The sequence below is a fragment of the Drosophila pseudoobscura genome, chromosome 4 (genome assembly GCF_009870125.1).
Source record: "Drosophila pseudoobscura strain MV-25-SWS-2005 chromosome 4, UCI_Dpse_MV25, whole genome shotgun sequence".
Lineage (NCBI taxonomy): Eukaryota > Metazoa > Arthropoda > Insecta > Diptera > Drosophilidae > Drosophila > Drosophila pseudoobscura.
This window is the reverse complement of record NC_046681.1, coordinates 29,684,462-29,696,584: the sequence shown is the minus strand read 5'-3', so window position 1 is coordinate 29,696,584 and position 12,123 is coordinate 29,684,462. Positions and strand designations below refer to the sequence as shown.

At 43.0% G+C, this 12,123-nt stretch overlaps 4 protein-coding genes across 6 annotated transcripts; 3 read left to right on the top strand and 1 right to left on the bottom strand.

Annotated features, from left to right (window-relative positions):
- Positions 1 to 56: 56 nt before the first annotated feature.
- JhI-21 (Juvenile hormone Inducible-21) lies at positions 57 to 5,742 on the top strand. Of its 2 annotated transcripts, none has more exons than XM_015180195.2 (8): positions 57 to 181; positions 1,141 to 1,390; positions 3,177 to 3,372; positions 3,634 to 3,736; positions 3,801 to 4,068; positions 4,359 to 4,683; positions 4,751 to 4,875; positions 4,942 to 5,742. In XM_015180195.2, exons 2-8 carry the CDS (start codon positions 1,191 to 1,193, stop codon positions 5,213 to 5,215), a joined length of 1,491 nt encoding a protein of 496 aa, XP_015035681.1. In that variant the 5' UTR covers positions 57 to 181; positions 1,141 to 1,190; the 3' UTR covers positions 5,216 to 5,742. The 2 variants fall into 2 exon arrangements, with proteins under 2 accessions (XP_015035681.1, XP_001357153.1); XM_001357117.3 differs by lacking the exon at positions 57 to 181 and adding an exon at positions 283 to 514.
- Positions 5,451 to 8,024, bottom strand: PLCXD (Phosphatidylinositol-specific phospholipase C X domain containing). Its single transcript, XM_001357118.4, has 3 exons — positions 6,405 to 8,024; positions 6,070 to 6,343; positions 5,451 to 6,008 (listed from the first exon to the last, which is right to left on the bottom strand). Exons 1-3 carry the CDS (start codon positions 7,348 to 7,350, stop codon positions 5,771 to 5,773), a joined length of 1,458 nt encoding a protein of 485 aa, XP_001357154.2. The 5' UTR covers positions 7,351 to 8,024; the 3' UTR covers positions 5,451 to 5,770.
- Positions 8,025 to 8,327: 303 nt separating this feature from the next.
- Plzf (Promyelocytic leukemia zinc finger) lies at positions 8,328 to 10,555 on the top strand. 2 transcript variants are annotated; one of them, XR_001451036.2, is made up of 3 exons: positions 8,328 to 8,921; positions 8,981 to 9,993; positions 10,063 to 10,555. XR_001451036.2 is itself a non-coding variant. In XM_001357119.4 (2 exons), the coding sequence occupies exons 1-2, from the start codon at positions 8,409 to 8,411 to the stop codon at positions 9,908 to 9,910; spliced, it is 1,443 nt and encodes a 480-aa protein (XP_001357155.2). In that variant the 5' UTR covers positions 8,328 to 8,408; the 3' UTR covers positions 9,911 to 10,555. The 2 variants fall into 2 exon arrangements, 1 of the variants encoding a protein (XP_001357155.2); XM_001357119.4 differs by having other exon boundaries at positions 8,981 to 10,555.
- Positions 10,556 to 11,006: 451 nt separating this feature from the next.
- On the top strand, positions 11,007 to 11,617 carry LOC4817798 (nuclear protein 1). Its single transcript, XM_001357120.4, has one exon. The coding sequence runs from the start codon at positions 11,155 to 11,157 to the stop codon at positions 11,359 to 11,361; it is 207 nt and encodes a 68-aa protein (XP_001357156.1). The 5' UTR covers positions 11,007 to 11,154; the 3' UTR covers positions 11,362 to 11,617.
- Positions 11,618 to 12,123: the final 506 nt, after the last annotated feature.

The following is a 12,123-nucleotide window of genomic DNA, read 5'->3' as shown; positions in this document are numbered from 1 at the left end:
TTTTGATAAATACAGATAGTTTTTAAATTTATTGAACTCGTAATTTAGTCGTTTAACTTGAATCAGCTGTGTCTACGTTGCACAGAGAATGCCACTTAAGCGGGAATTCAATTTTCATTTCGCAAACAAATATTTTTGATTATAACAAATACTTAAACCAATAAAATAACTAAAGATTTTGGTGAATATATTGCATTTTCTGAATGTATTTTATCTTAATAAAAATATCCGACTGACCCCAGCTGATTGAAAAAAGTGTAAACATGTGGCATACATATTCCGGTTTCGAGCACTCTCTGTTTTTGGCCCCCAAAACATGCTACCCACGTTCTCTCAAATGACGCTCACATTCATTCTCTGGGCTCTCTATATACATATGTACTATAATTTACGCTGGGGTGGAAATGCGTCAACATTAATATGAAAATGCCGGTCTCGATGCCAACGCACAGTCTCAACCCGCACTTGGAGCCGATTTGTGTGTCCGCACCACGCAGTGTTTGCTTTTCGTGAGGTATAAAATTGCAATTTATGGTAGAGCCGACACTAAACCCCGCGACGCGAGAGATAAAACCAAATAATCAACTAAACTGCATTCCAAACGTTGACACACAAAAATAGAAGAAAAAGGTGTACAAGTGCGCAGAAATATTGCAATAATTTTCACTGCCACGCGACTGTGTTTATGGCGGAGGGAACGATTTGTTTGTATTGCACTGGAATGGGTATGACGAAACCGTGAAAATTAGCACGAGGTACGAGGCGGCGCCACCTCGAAAAGAACTCCTCTGACGTACCAAAGTGCCGACGCTCGCCTTGCGACACTTTCAACTTTAAATCATAATTGTGTGTCTGTCGAGTGATAATGGAGTGATGTGGAAACATCGCTGTACTTATAGAGAGATTAGTTTGGGTGCCAACGCAGCAGAGATCTACTTGAGGTTCAATGTGTCTGCGATTGACGGGGGGAGCAACGACCAACAGGTTGTAGTATCTCTGTGCAATAGATTGTTTACAATTGGCTAGGTTTCGCTTTCGCCCAGCACGTGACGTGTCTCCCCTTGATAATAATAGATTCCCCTAAATAGATTTGCATCTTTTAAACACACACTTCCTCTTGTGCATTCCTTTCCTTTCCAGTGGCAATGCCAACTATTGCGCATTAAAGACAAACTATATCCGTACACATAATGACTGAACGATATGCGAATGGTGTGACCACCAGCTTGGTGGACTCCTCCGAAGGTGCACCCAAGGAAACCCCCGAATCGGATGGAAAGATCGTACTGAAACGGAAGCTAACTCTGCTCAATGGAGTGGCCATCATTGTGGGCACCATTATAGGATCTGGCATATTCATCGCACCCACTGGAGTCTTTCTCTATACAGAGTGAGTAAGCTGCCAGGGCATCATCCCATCTGCATATTTACATATGCATCTCTTTATGCATATACATAGTATCATCCTTAATTTAATTTATTCACAAAAAGGTCAATTAATGCTATAATAAATTCTTTTTGGCACCAATTAAGTGGAATTTATTAGTACCCGATTTTCCCTTGAGTTGATTGTTAAAGCCCGCCCTCCCTTCGTTTGTGAAGAAATTCTTTCAAAATATTGCGTCAGCTTTCAAGTCGATTTCTCTCCAATTACAAGATTGCCAACAACGAATCGCTCCTATGCCAAAAACTATGGATATCATGTATGCATAAGGTGCTTGACGAAACTATAAAGAAGTTCGTTGGAATCATGAAAATTAAAATAATAAAAGCCAAGTGTAATAATATTATCTTTGAATTTCTTATTACTGACTAAATAGTAGTTGTATGCCATTTTATCAGCTTTATCTGTCGCGATAATAAAGTGTTTTTATTAGGCGTTATTCAAGATAAGACTGTTTAATCCAGTTGTTTTAGTCACCGCAGAGATACATACCAGTCGTCTTCTTGGGAAAATCGAATGCTTTTGTCTAGTCTATAAAAATCCACTTCGAAAGTAATCAAAAAGCTCCATGTACTGCCAGTTAACCCAACTTAATCTATTGGTACACGATTATCTTTCAAGTTATATCATCTATGGCTGGTCGTACTCTTAAATTAAACAATCTAATTTTATGTTTAAGGTTTGGCACGAAAATCTAACAGATTTAGACAGATTTTAACTAAAGAAGGCATTCAACAACAAAAAGTAATATTAGAGGCCAAGACTCCTACTATCCGAGGTTCTTTAAAAACTAGGATATCTTAACATTTTATAACTCTAACCTCTTCCGTCTCAAAAACTCCTGAAAAGACCCCCTGTTCTAGTAGATAAAATCATAAAGAACATTGCCAGTTAGTGCAGAAAAACAAATGCTGGCTCAAATTTAAGGGGAACATTTAAATTGCTGAATGAACATAAACTCTGTTAGATATGAACGGCATGTGTGTGTAGGAGGAAAGTCATAGACAAAAGGTGTTTGATGTGGATTTATTTGTGGGAGTTCTCCATCTCGAAATGGGGGTTGCGTATCTGTTCGTTGTGATGGGGCAGATTCAAGTAGTCCTCGAAACCGAAAGTGTGAATGCGGCCAGTCAGTATGTCGTCCATTAAGTAGCTGGGCGACATATGGGAGGGATGACCCACACGGTTAGCTATGGTGCGATCCATCTGCATCGTAAGTGCCATACCAGTGCCATAGGTATTCAACACATCACACAACTCGGCCTTGTACTGATTCTGACGAAAGTTCTCCTCACTACGACGCAAATTATCCAGTTTGGGAACCGCTGGGAAGAAGCTACCAATCGAATTGACTTTATTAACATCCTCTTGGTTGAGGTGACCAGATATGTTTTGTTTCTTCGACATGGCTAAGAAGGATACAATTATTACGAAAATTTTCGTAATAGTAGCTTGTAGACAATTCCAAGGGTTGGAAGGAATTAAGTTATTCAAAGGGTGTTATTGAATGAGAAACAAAAAATTCAATGATAGATCGATTTCATTAGTAATAGTTTGATGATTTTCAAACTGCATTCGATTCTTTCTTCATTCTTTAGTTGAGAGAGAATATCTTTACATACATTTCCATTTCCGTGGTATATTCTAGATGAAGGAACTACTTATAGTACTTTTATCTCTCCTTCTGATGGTCTATTTTCACATTTTATACATTTATTTATTGCGTTCTCAGATCCGTTGGAACTTCCCTGTTGATTTGGTCGGCCTGTGGAATTTTGTCCACAATTGGAGCCCTCTGTTATGCGGAGTTGGGTACAAGCATTATGAGATCTGGTGGAGACTATGCATATTTGCTGGTTTGCTTTGGTCCTTTGGTTGGATTCCTACGCCTCTGGATAGCTTTGCTGATCATCCGGCCAACGACGCAGGTCAGTAAGGGCTGCCTGGTGGGCGGGGGCCAATCAATTGAATTATAGAATGTTTACTATTTCTCTTAATTGATGGATTGCCATTTGAATTGGTTGTTGATGCACAACAAATATATAAATTTATTAAGTGGCGGCAACCTTCGACCAGAATTGAATTCAATTAAGTAAATAACTTTCTCCAATGAAACAAAAGTGGAAAGCTGGATTAAACATGTATTTTTGGGATAATGTTCTTCTTACATTATTGATTTTCCTTTACAGACCATTGTAGCTCTTACTTTTGCCCATTATGCCGCCAAACCCTTCTTTGAGGACTGCGATCCACCTCAGAACTCGGTCAAGCTTCTGGCAGCGGTGTGCCTGAGTGAGTAAAGTCCTTCAATGACATAAAAAATTACATTAAAGATACATATTCTCCCCCTTTACAGCTTTGCTCACTGCCATTAATTGTTTGTCCGTCAAGGTCTCAATGAAAGTCCAGGATGTCTTTACAGTGGGCAAGCTGCTGGCTCTCATCATGATAATAATTGCTGGTATCTACTACATGGCCATCGGCAAGCTGGAGAATTTTAGTAATCCTTGGGAGGGCACTTATAGTGCTCGGAATATTGGCTATGCCTTCTACTCTGGCTTATTTGCCTTTGGCGGATGGAATTACTTGAACTTTGTAACAGAGGAGCTGCAGGATCCATACAAGTGAGTAGGGTAGGGACCGGGCCTGTCAGCAAGACAAATGGAAGCGGCGATGGCTGGGGGATGCCTTTTGCGTCATGCGCAAGCCCGCAACAAGTGGTAACTTGTTGAGTGTCCTTGATGTCATGAATAGATATGGGGTTGTAACTGGGGTGGGGTAGGATGCTGCTGGCTGGCTCCCTAATGAATTCAATTTACGCTTGAAACACTTCCAATCAATTTAAGTGCTGGGGTTGCTTGCTTCTCCCTTCGCTAAAAGCACGTTTCTGACATTCCTGTCCGTGTATTTTCAGAAATCTTCCACGGGCCATTTGGATAGCCATGCCCCTGGTCACGGCCATCTATGTTCTCGTGAATTTGGCCTATTTTGTTGTGGTTAACAAGCCGGAAATGCTCAGTTCTTTGGCCGTAGCGGTGACTTTTGGCAACAAGGTCTTTGGACCCCTGGCCTTTATGGTACCAATCTTTGTGGCACTCAGCACCTTTGGCGGCGTCAATGGCGTGCTGTTCACATCGGCACGACTCTTTGCAACTGGTGCCCAGGAGGGACATTTACCAAAGTTTTTCCAGCTCTTCCATGTGAAGCAACAGACACCAATACCGTCGTTAATTTTCACCGTAGGCTGTGTTGAATATTTGTTAATGTAATTATTAAAACTTAAGCATTATTTCGCCTTCTGTTTAGTGCCTGATGTCGCTGCTTATGCTCTTGACGGATAATGTCTACCAGTTGATCAACTATTTCAGCTCTGTGCTCTGGCTATCTGTCGTCGCCAGCATAGCAGGCATGTTGTGGCTGCGGCACAAGAAGTTTGTATTCCTTACATATGTATCATACATACCCTTATAAATGCTGAATATTTGTGTATCTTTCAGGCCGGATTTGCCACGACCAATTAAAGTACATCTGGTCTTGCCCATAACCTTTATGGTCTGCTGTGTGACATTGGTGCTACTGCCCAATTTCGAGGAGCCCGGGAATCTGCTCATTGGCATTGCCATCACTCTCGCCGGCATTCCGTTTTATTATGTATTTATAGCCTGGAAGCAGAAGCCCAAGTGCTATGGCCGCCTGTCCAGTGCTGTGGTGGAGCTCTGTCGCGGCATGTTCAACACGACCATCATAGAATCGAATGAGGCCATAAACTAGGACCAATTTTCCCCCAACAAAAAAAAAAAACTCATGTATCGGCTAAAACCTAATGATGCTTTTAGTTTAAAAAGACAAATGATATTCAGAGTAGCTATCCGAGCTGTTTGCCTTTAGCCTGCATTCTCTTTGTGATCGGCCAACCCCCATGTGTATGATATTTGTGCTTAGAAACTGGCATTCCTCACATCGAAATCGGTATCGTTTATAATTGTTTAGTTTATACACACATACATTTAGTTTCCCCATAATACGTATATTTATTTTAGCAAGCTCCACAGTTAACATATTTTTTCTCCGTATATGTTATACAAGTATAGCCCCGAAGGCCTTCCTCTGTAGAACGCATTTTATAATTTCTTCCTGATGCCACATTCCTTTTTTGAATATACGTCAGGAAGTACTGCTTTTGATGGGAGCAAACTGCATGCATACTCGTATTGTGACATGTTTAGGGAACAAAACAACGGGCACTTTCTGGCCACAAATTTGTAAACGTTTTTGCTGATAAATGTTGCTATTTTAAATGCTAAATGTCTCCTTAATGAACTCCATCTAATGTGCAATCTTGCGACGATTCCAATCAATGGCTGTCTCTACAATGGTGGTGCCTCGTATGAAGTCAACCGCCACAATGTTGGAATTTTCGCCCAGCTCATCCCGATACAGCTGCGATATACGCCAATTGATAGAGTCGGCCATTTTACGGAGTCCGCCGTGCTTATCGAGTATGACATCCCAGGTTTCCGGCGTCAACTCGGCCATATCTGCCACCAGGCGACTCGAGAAGCGTCTGCTCAAGAGAAGAACAATCCATAAGTAATTGGTAATTATCAATTTTCTCTTACACTTACGACACATCAAAGTCATTGATGTTGCGCAAATAGGTCTCGAGACGCGGCCAGGTCTGTACGTTGCCCCAACGCTGTTCCACGGCTCCAAACAGCAGCTGGGGAAACTCCTCCACAATGGCATGCTTGTCGTAGGCCAGGATCACATTCTGTTGCCTGGACCAAATGTCGAGCAGGGAGGCGCGCCACGTCAGTGAGGGATGTGCAATCAGATCCTGGAACTGTTCGCGCAGATAGCTGACCAGCAGCCGATGGACGCCCAAGCTCTTGCCGAAGCCTAAAAAACAATACGGGACTCTAAGCAAAAATTAAGAGGGGGAAAGATGATGCCACATTACCCACTGGAAACTCCTTGAGTCCGAAAATGACAATCTCATTGGTTTCATGGACAAAATCCTTGACCTGATTGATGACTTCCTGCAGCGGACGCTGCTTGGTGATGCCATGATAGATGAAGAACTTCTCCTGGGATGCTCGATAGTAGCCGACGCGTATATCCAGATATCGAACTCCATGCATTAGCTGTCCCATTATGTCATCGTCCTGGGTGAGGGCATATTTGGTCACTAGACTCTCGCGTATCAGTGGATCGAAATTGGGGCGATACGAGCCGGAATCATGGGTGCCCGGTATGAAGAGATCCCGCAGCCGCAGCTCACCCACCACCGAACGCAGCTCGTTCATCCAGCGGGGGTAGGCCCTCACACAGGTCTTGGCTAGAATGCGTCCCTCCGCATTGATGTAACTGGCCCAGTAGCCATAGCAGAAGGTCTGGGCGGTCACATTACGCGACAGCGCATAGTCGAAGGGCACTCCCGTGGTGAACCACTGGGTGGAGAGGCTTGGCTGAATGGCGGCCACAATTTCGGCAGTACCCTCGTTGGCCACCCAGTACTGGCGCGACGACGGCGGCTTGGTCGACTTAGCCAGCGAAGTAAGCGGCTTCCTTGTGAATCCCTGGACAGGAACATAGTCGGCAGCCCCATCGCCGGATCCACTGCCTTCGTCAGAGGCAAAGGAAGCCAAAGGCGTTCCCGTTGGCAGTGTACGCAGTTCGAAGCTGTGCGGATCCTGGACTGTCAGCAGGACATTGTCTCCCATTCTGGCGGGGGCATTCTTCCAGGAGATCTCCAGAAAACGCTTGCGCGCATTGATTGTCAGCCAGAGCTTCAGTCTATTACCATCGTCATCGGTCCGGGCCGCTTTGATTGTCTGCACCTCTGGCAGACCGGCAGTGGCAGGCCCTGTCAGGGCCAGGATGAATATAATCGTTTGAAGGAACATCTTCTGTGCACAGCTGACGATCCCTGTCAGTCTTAATCTTTGATTGAATTAATGCTGATTTGCTCTGATTGCGTTCCGCGTTAATCAGCGGGCGACGGCAGTGGGAATCTGAATCGTGACGCGATACGAGAGATCAACTGCTCGCAACACCAGACTTAAGCGTTATGATCGGAATCAGCCAGCCCCATCATCATCATCAGCCTCTTCTTGCTTGCTTGGGTGTTGGGTGCCCCTATAAGTACATGTGCAAGCAAGTCGTCCGTCCGGTATACAAACAATTGGAATCCAACGCGATACGATAGCTTAGTGAGAAGCGTAAATAGACTTCCTCTACGAGTATGTTTATGTTGGGATTTCCAGTAATTAAAGGTTAGACTTTCTATACGATATGATCACATCCAATTAGTCTAATCCGACAATCAATATAGAATCTGCATGCAATTTGAGTTGAAATCGCAACGAGACTGTTTTTTATTGTTTGCGTAAATGGAACAACAATTGACTACAATCTGATAAAACTCCCGACAATGGCTGCGAGAAATTCTCAAGAATGTATCACCTTATTTATTCGTGCTCGTTTTTAATTGGCAGTGTAAGATTTGTTTATAAAAATGGAAACCAAAACAATAGAAACGTTGCCCTCTAATAAACTTTTTTTAAATAAACACCGCACATAAGCGGGATCCGTGGAGAGGTCTTTCAAAGACCAGTTTGGCTTTTCAACTGAAACCCATGCCTCGAGATGTCCAAGAGCTTATTTAACCGGGTTCTTTTGATGAAAAACTTTCTGTTTGTGTGTTTTATTTAAAATGCTAATTTTAAATGCATCTTTTAAGGTGTAAAAACTGGAATTTTTAATTTGTAATGGTTCATTTCCATTTATGAAACCGAAAGATAAACCAGTTTAATTTAACGGACACCTAAATAATGCGTTACTACGTATTACATGGTATTTTTGATCTTCCGAGCCCCTGGTCACATTGCGCTGATCAGCTGTTGCGATACAAACAAAACAAACAATTTTTATTGCGAAAACATCTAAATTTTTGTTTTATAAAATGCTACTGGCACCAGCTGTCCAATCTCTGCCCACCCTACACCAGCCGCTCCACTCGAAGGTATCCAATTACCTCAACAATCAGCGACGCACGGGCCAGTTCTGTGATTTGCTGCTGGAATTGGATTCGGACGAGGCGTTGAGCCTCAGCGTGCACTTTTGTGTCCTGGCCGCTCAGAGTAAGCTCATTGGCACCAACCAAAAGCAGCAGCAGTTCTCCATACACAATCCGCTGAAGATAACCATTCGCAATTTCGCCTGCACTCAATGCCTGCACACAATTGTGGACTTTTTTTACGAGGACATTGTGTCCGTTTCCAAGGAGCATGAGGAGCATTTCCGGGAGCTGGCTAAGATATTGGCCGTGACGGAGCTCTTAAACTTGTACCAGATGCAGCCCGTGGACGAGGTTAGAGACACATGCGAGGCGACGACCTCCGGAGAGGCTGAGGTAAACCTGGAAACCACAAAGAAACCCGAAGATCTATTTGAGAATCAACAGAGCTTCTTCAAGGTATGCTGTGGAGCTTGTTGTTATTATCTTTTATTCATTAAATTTCTCTGGTTTTGTAGCTGAAGAATCCCCGGGCAGTAAAATCCAGCAGCAAGGTTAACTATTGTATTGGCTGTGACTTCAAATGCTACCAAGTGCAGAAGATGATTGAGCACATGAGCAGCTGTGAGCCCTCGCATCTAACCTGTTCCCTGTGCGAGGTCGGCTTCCTGGACTGGCGAGAGCATGACAAGCATCTTCGCCGCCACTCTGGAGATCTGCGCAAGCCCTTCTTTTGCCTAGAATGCGGGATTCACTTTACCACCAGAGCTGCTCTCCTGGTACACCAGCCCAAGCACTCTACGGAAACGCCGCACATCTGTCCGCACTGTGGGAAGGGCTTCAAGTGGAAACAGGGCCTTAGTAATCACATTTTAGTCCACAATCCGGAGAAGCAAATGCTCTGCGATGTGTGCGGCTATAGCACCACCCATATGAAGGCACTCAAGTCGCACAAATTGCTCCACACGGGCGAATTCTTCGCCTGCACCGTGTCGGGCTGTAAGCATCGGGCCAATCGCAAGGAGAACTTGAAGCTGCACATAGAGACGCATAAGCAGGGACGGGACTTTATTTGCGAAATATGCGGATGCAAGTTTAGCCAGAGCAAGAACCTCAAGCGACATGCTCTCAAGCACACGGAAAACGGTCTGAATCGCTACAAATGCCAGCTGTGTGGCTTTAGTAGTCATCGATCCGACAAGATGAAAGAGCATGTGCAGCGTGTGCACACCGAGAAGGCGGTGCAGCTGGAACTGTCCGAATCAGTGGATAGTTCATTTGAGAACAAAATGCCAGATGATTTCGACCTCCCCATGATCGAAGACACTCTGCCGCCGGGCAAAAAGAAGCAAAGAGAACCCAAAGGTTCCCGCAAGCAGACGGAAGAAAACACTTCATCAAGCCAGAAGCGCCTGAAAACGCTGCTCCCCAAAGAAAGTTTCAAATAGGATAGCGCTTAAATTGAAAAGTCAAACTGATTGATGATATTCTGTGAAAGGTTATATACTCTACAATGTAGACTCAATACTATGTAAGGGGAATGCTTTCTTATCGAGGAATGCGATAACGATTCCGTTCTATTGCGTTGTTTCTCTCAAAGCAGGTGGAACTCCACGGCATCTGCTACCTCAAGTGACTAATGAACCATAACCAGAGCAATAGTTGACAGCACTATCTTATCAGACCGAAGGAGGGATCCGTACGTAACCAGTGTTGTTCATAAAAAACAATTAGAGCAAAACCAATTAAAAGCTTTATATCAAAATAAACAAAAATGGATTGGAGTGAGAGAGAACTGGGTCAGCGGATCGGGTTCTGACAAGCCCACTTCTATATGTAGATATGTGCGTACGATCACGTTTCCCGATCAAAGTCAAAAATAGTATTTGAAATGTAACGGAACGTTTCCGACGATGATGCAATTTGAATGCACCCTCGGGGTCACATGAGGGCGGACCAAGGTGGGTGGCAAGCGAAAAGTTTATATAACAACCGCTTGCTCGGCCCTACCTGCCCCTCCAGCTGTTTGAAAACGTGTATATTATGAGAATATTCTGAAATAATTTAAATAAATGGACAAGGCAAAAAAAATATGTTTGGCGTTGTGTGTTTTTTTGTTTACCGCGCACTTTGTAAATAAAGCAACAACAATTTAATTGCGCAGCAAAAATTGTGAAAAGCTTTGCTCGTTACTCTCTTTGGCTGAGAGAGTGAGAGAGAGTGTTGTGATAGTGCTGCCATACTGTTGAAGAATATTTTTCAGATTTGAAAAAGCTGAAATGTGCATTTTATCACCAAATATAATAAATATCTTAAGACATCTTTTATGTAGACTGTCTTTTCAATCGAAACTATTCCATTAAATGTATTATATTGCTTTTTTGAGACCACAAAACTCATTTTTCGCAGACAGTCTGGCAACTTCACGTGAGAACATTTGACAAAACTCTCTGACCGTTTAAAAGTTTCTTGGAGCCTTTGACATATCGCTCTCTGTCAGCTCGAAAAGCTTCTTGGTGTATATAAAGGTCCGCCAAAGCACTAAAAAGTTCAATATCTGTATCGAGGGGAAAGTTTCACGGTGAAAAATTCGTCCAGAGTTGCAGCCAAAAGGCCACAGCAAAGAAAAACAACAAAAAAGCGCAATATATTGCAATTGTTTTAGTCAAATTTAAAGAAAAAGCAAACAACCATGTCCGAGTCGCATTTTGATGAGTACGAGCACTACAACTTCGACTATGATAAGCACATTTTCTCTGGCCACGGCGGCAAGCAGCGCTCCAAGAAGGAGGCCAGTGTGCACACCAACCACTTCGACCCCTCCGGTCACTCCAGAAAAATCCTAACCAAACTGATGAACACCAACACCAACAACATTAAGAAGGCCTGCAAAAACTGATGCAGGGCTGCCGCTAACGCGGAATCAAAGAAAGGAAAGGAGTTGAAGAGAGTAGAAAACGAAGAAATAATCGAATTTAAGTTACTAAAAGGCAAACGAGAAGAAAAGGCAACAAGAAGAAATTGAAAATCAAAGCAGCGCAGCGGGCTGTGTCGCAGTTGCGTTTGGTGAAAGAAAAGAGAGTGGAACGCAACAGCCACTGGAAATAAAAGCATTGCATTTCCATGAAGCAGGCGAAGCAGCGGAAAAAAATTTTGTGAAAATTATAATAATTTTATTTGCTTATAACTTCACAAACAAAAAAAGATTATTCTTAGCTTAAACTATTTGCTAAACTTAATTCAGACTTACAATTTCTAGTTAATAAGCTATAGTGAGTTTCACATTATGAAGTTTGATTTAGATATTACATTTACAATAAAGAGAAACACAATACTGAATTTATTGCATTTTTGCTAAAGAAGTTTCCAGAAACCCACACAACATCGATTCGCCCAGGTGTTGCATTTGTATTGTGTGTTTGTTTGCCGAGAACTTTCCAGAATTTGGAATCAACGCTCTCCCAGGTGGTGTTTGTATTCATGCTAATACACACATGTATGAATACATACATGTACATATGCAGAAGGTGTATTAACCAAATATGGAGGCATCACCTTGTATTTGGTTTCCCACTCTCGCATCGCATATTACATATAGACACACAAAAACAACATGAGCTAAAAAGTTACAGGCGACCCACCAACTACAATGCTCACCTTA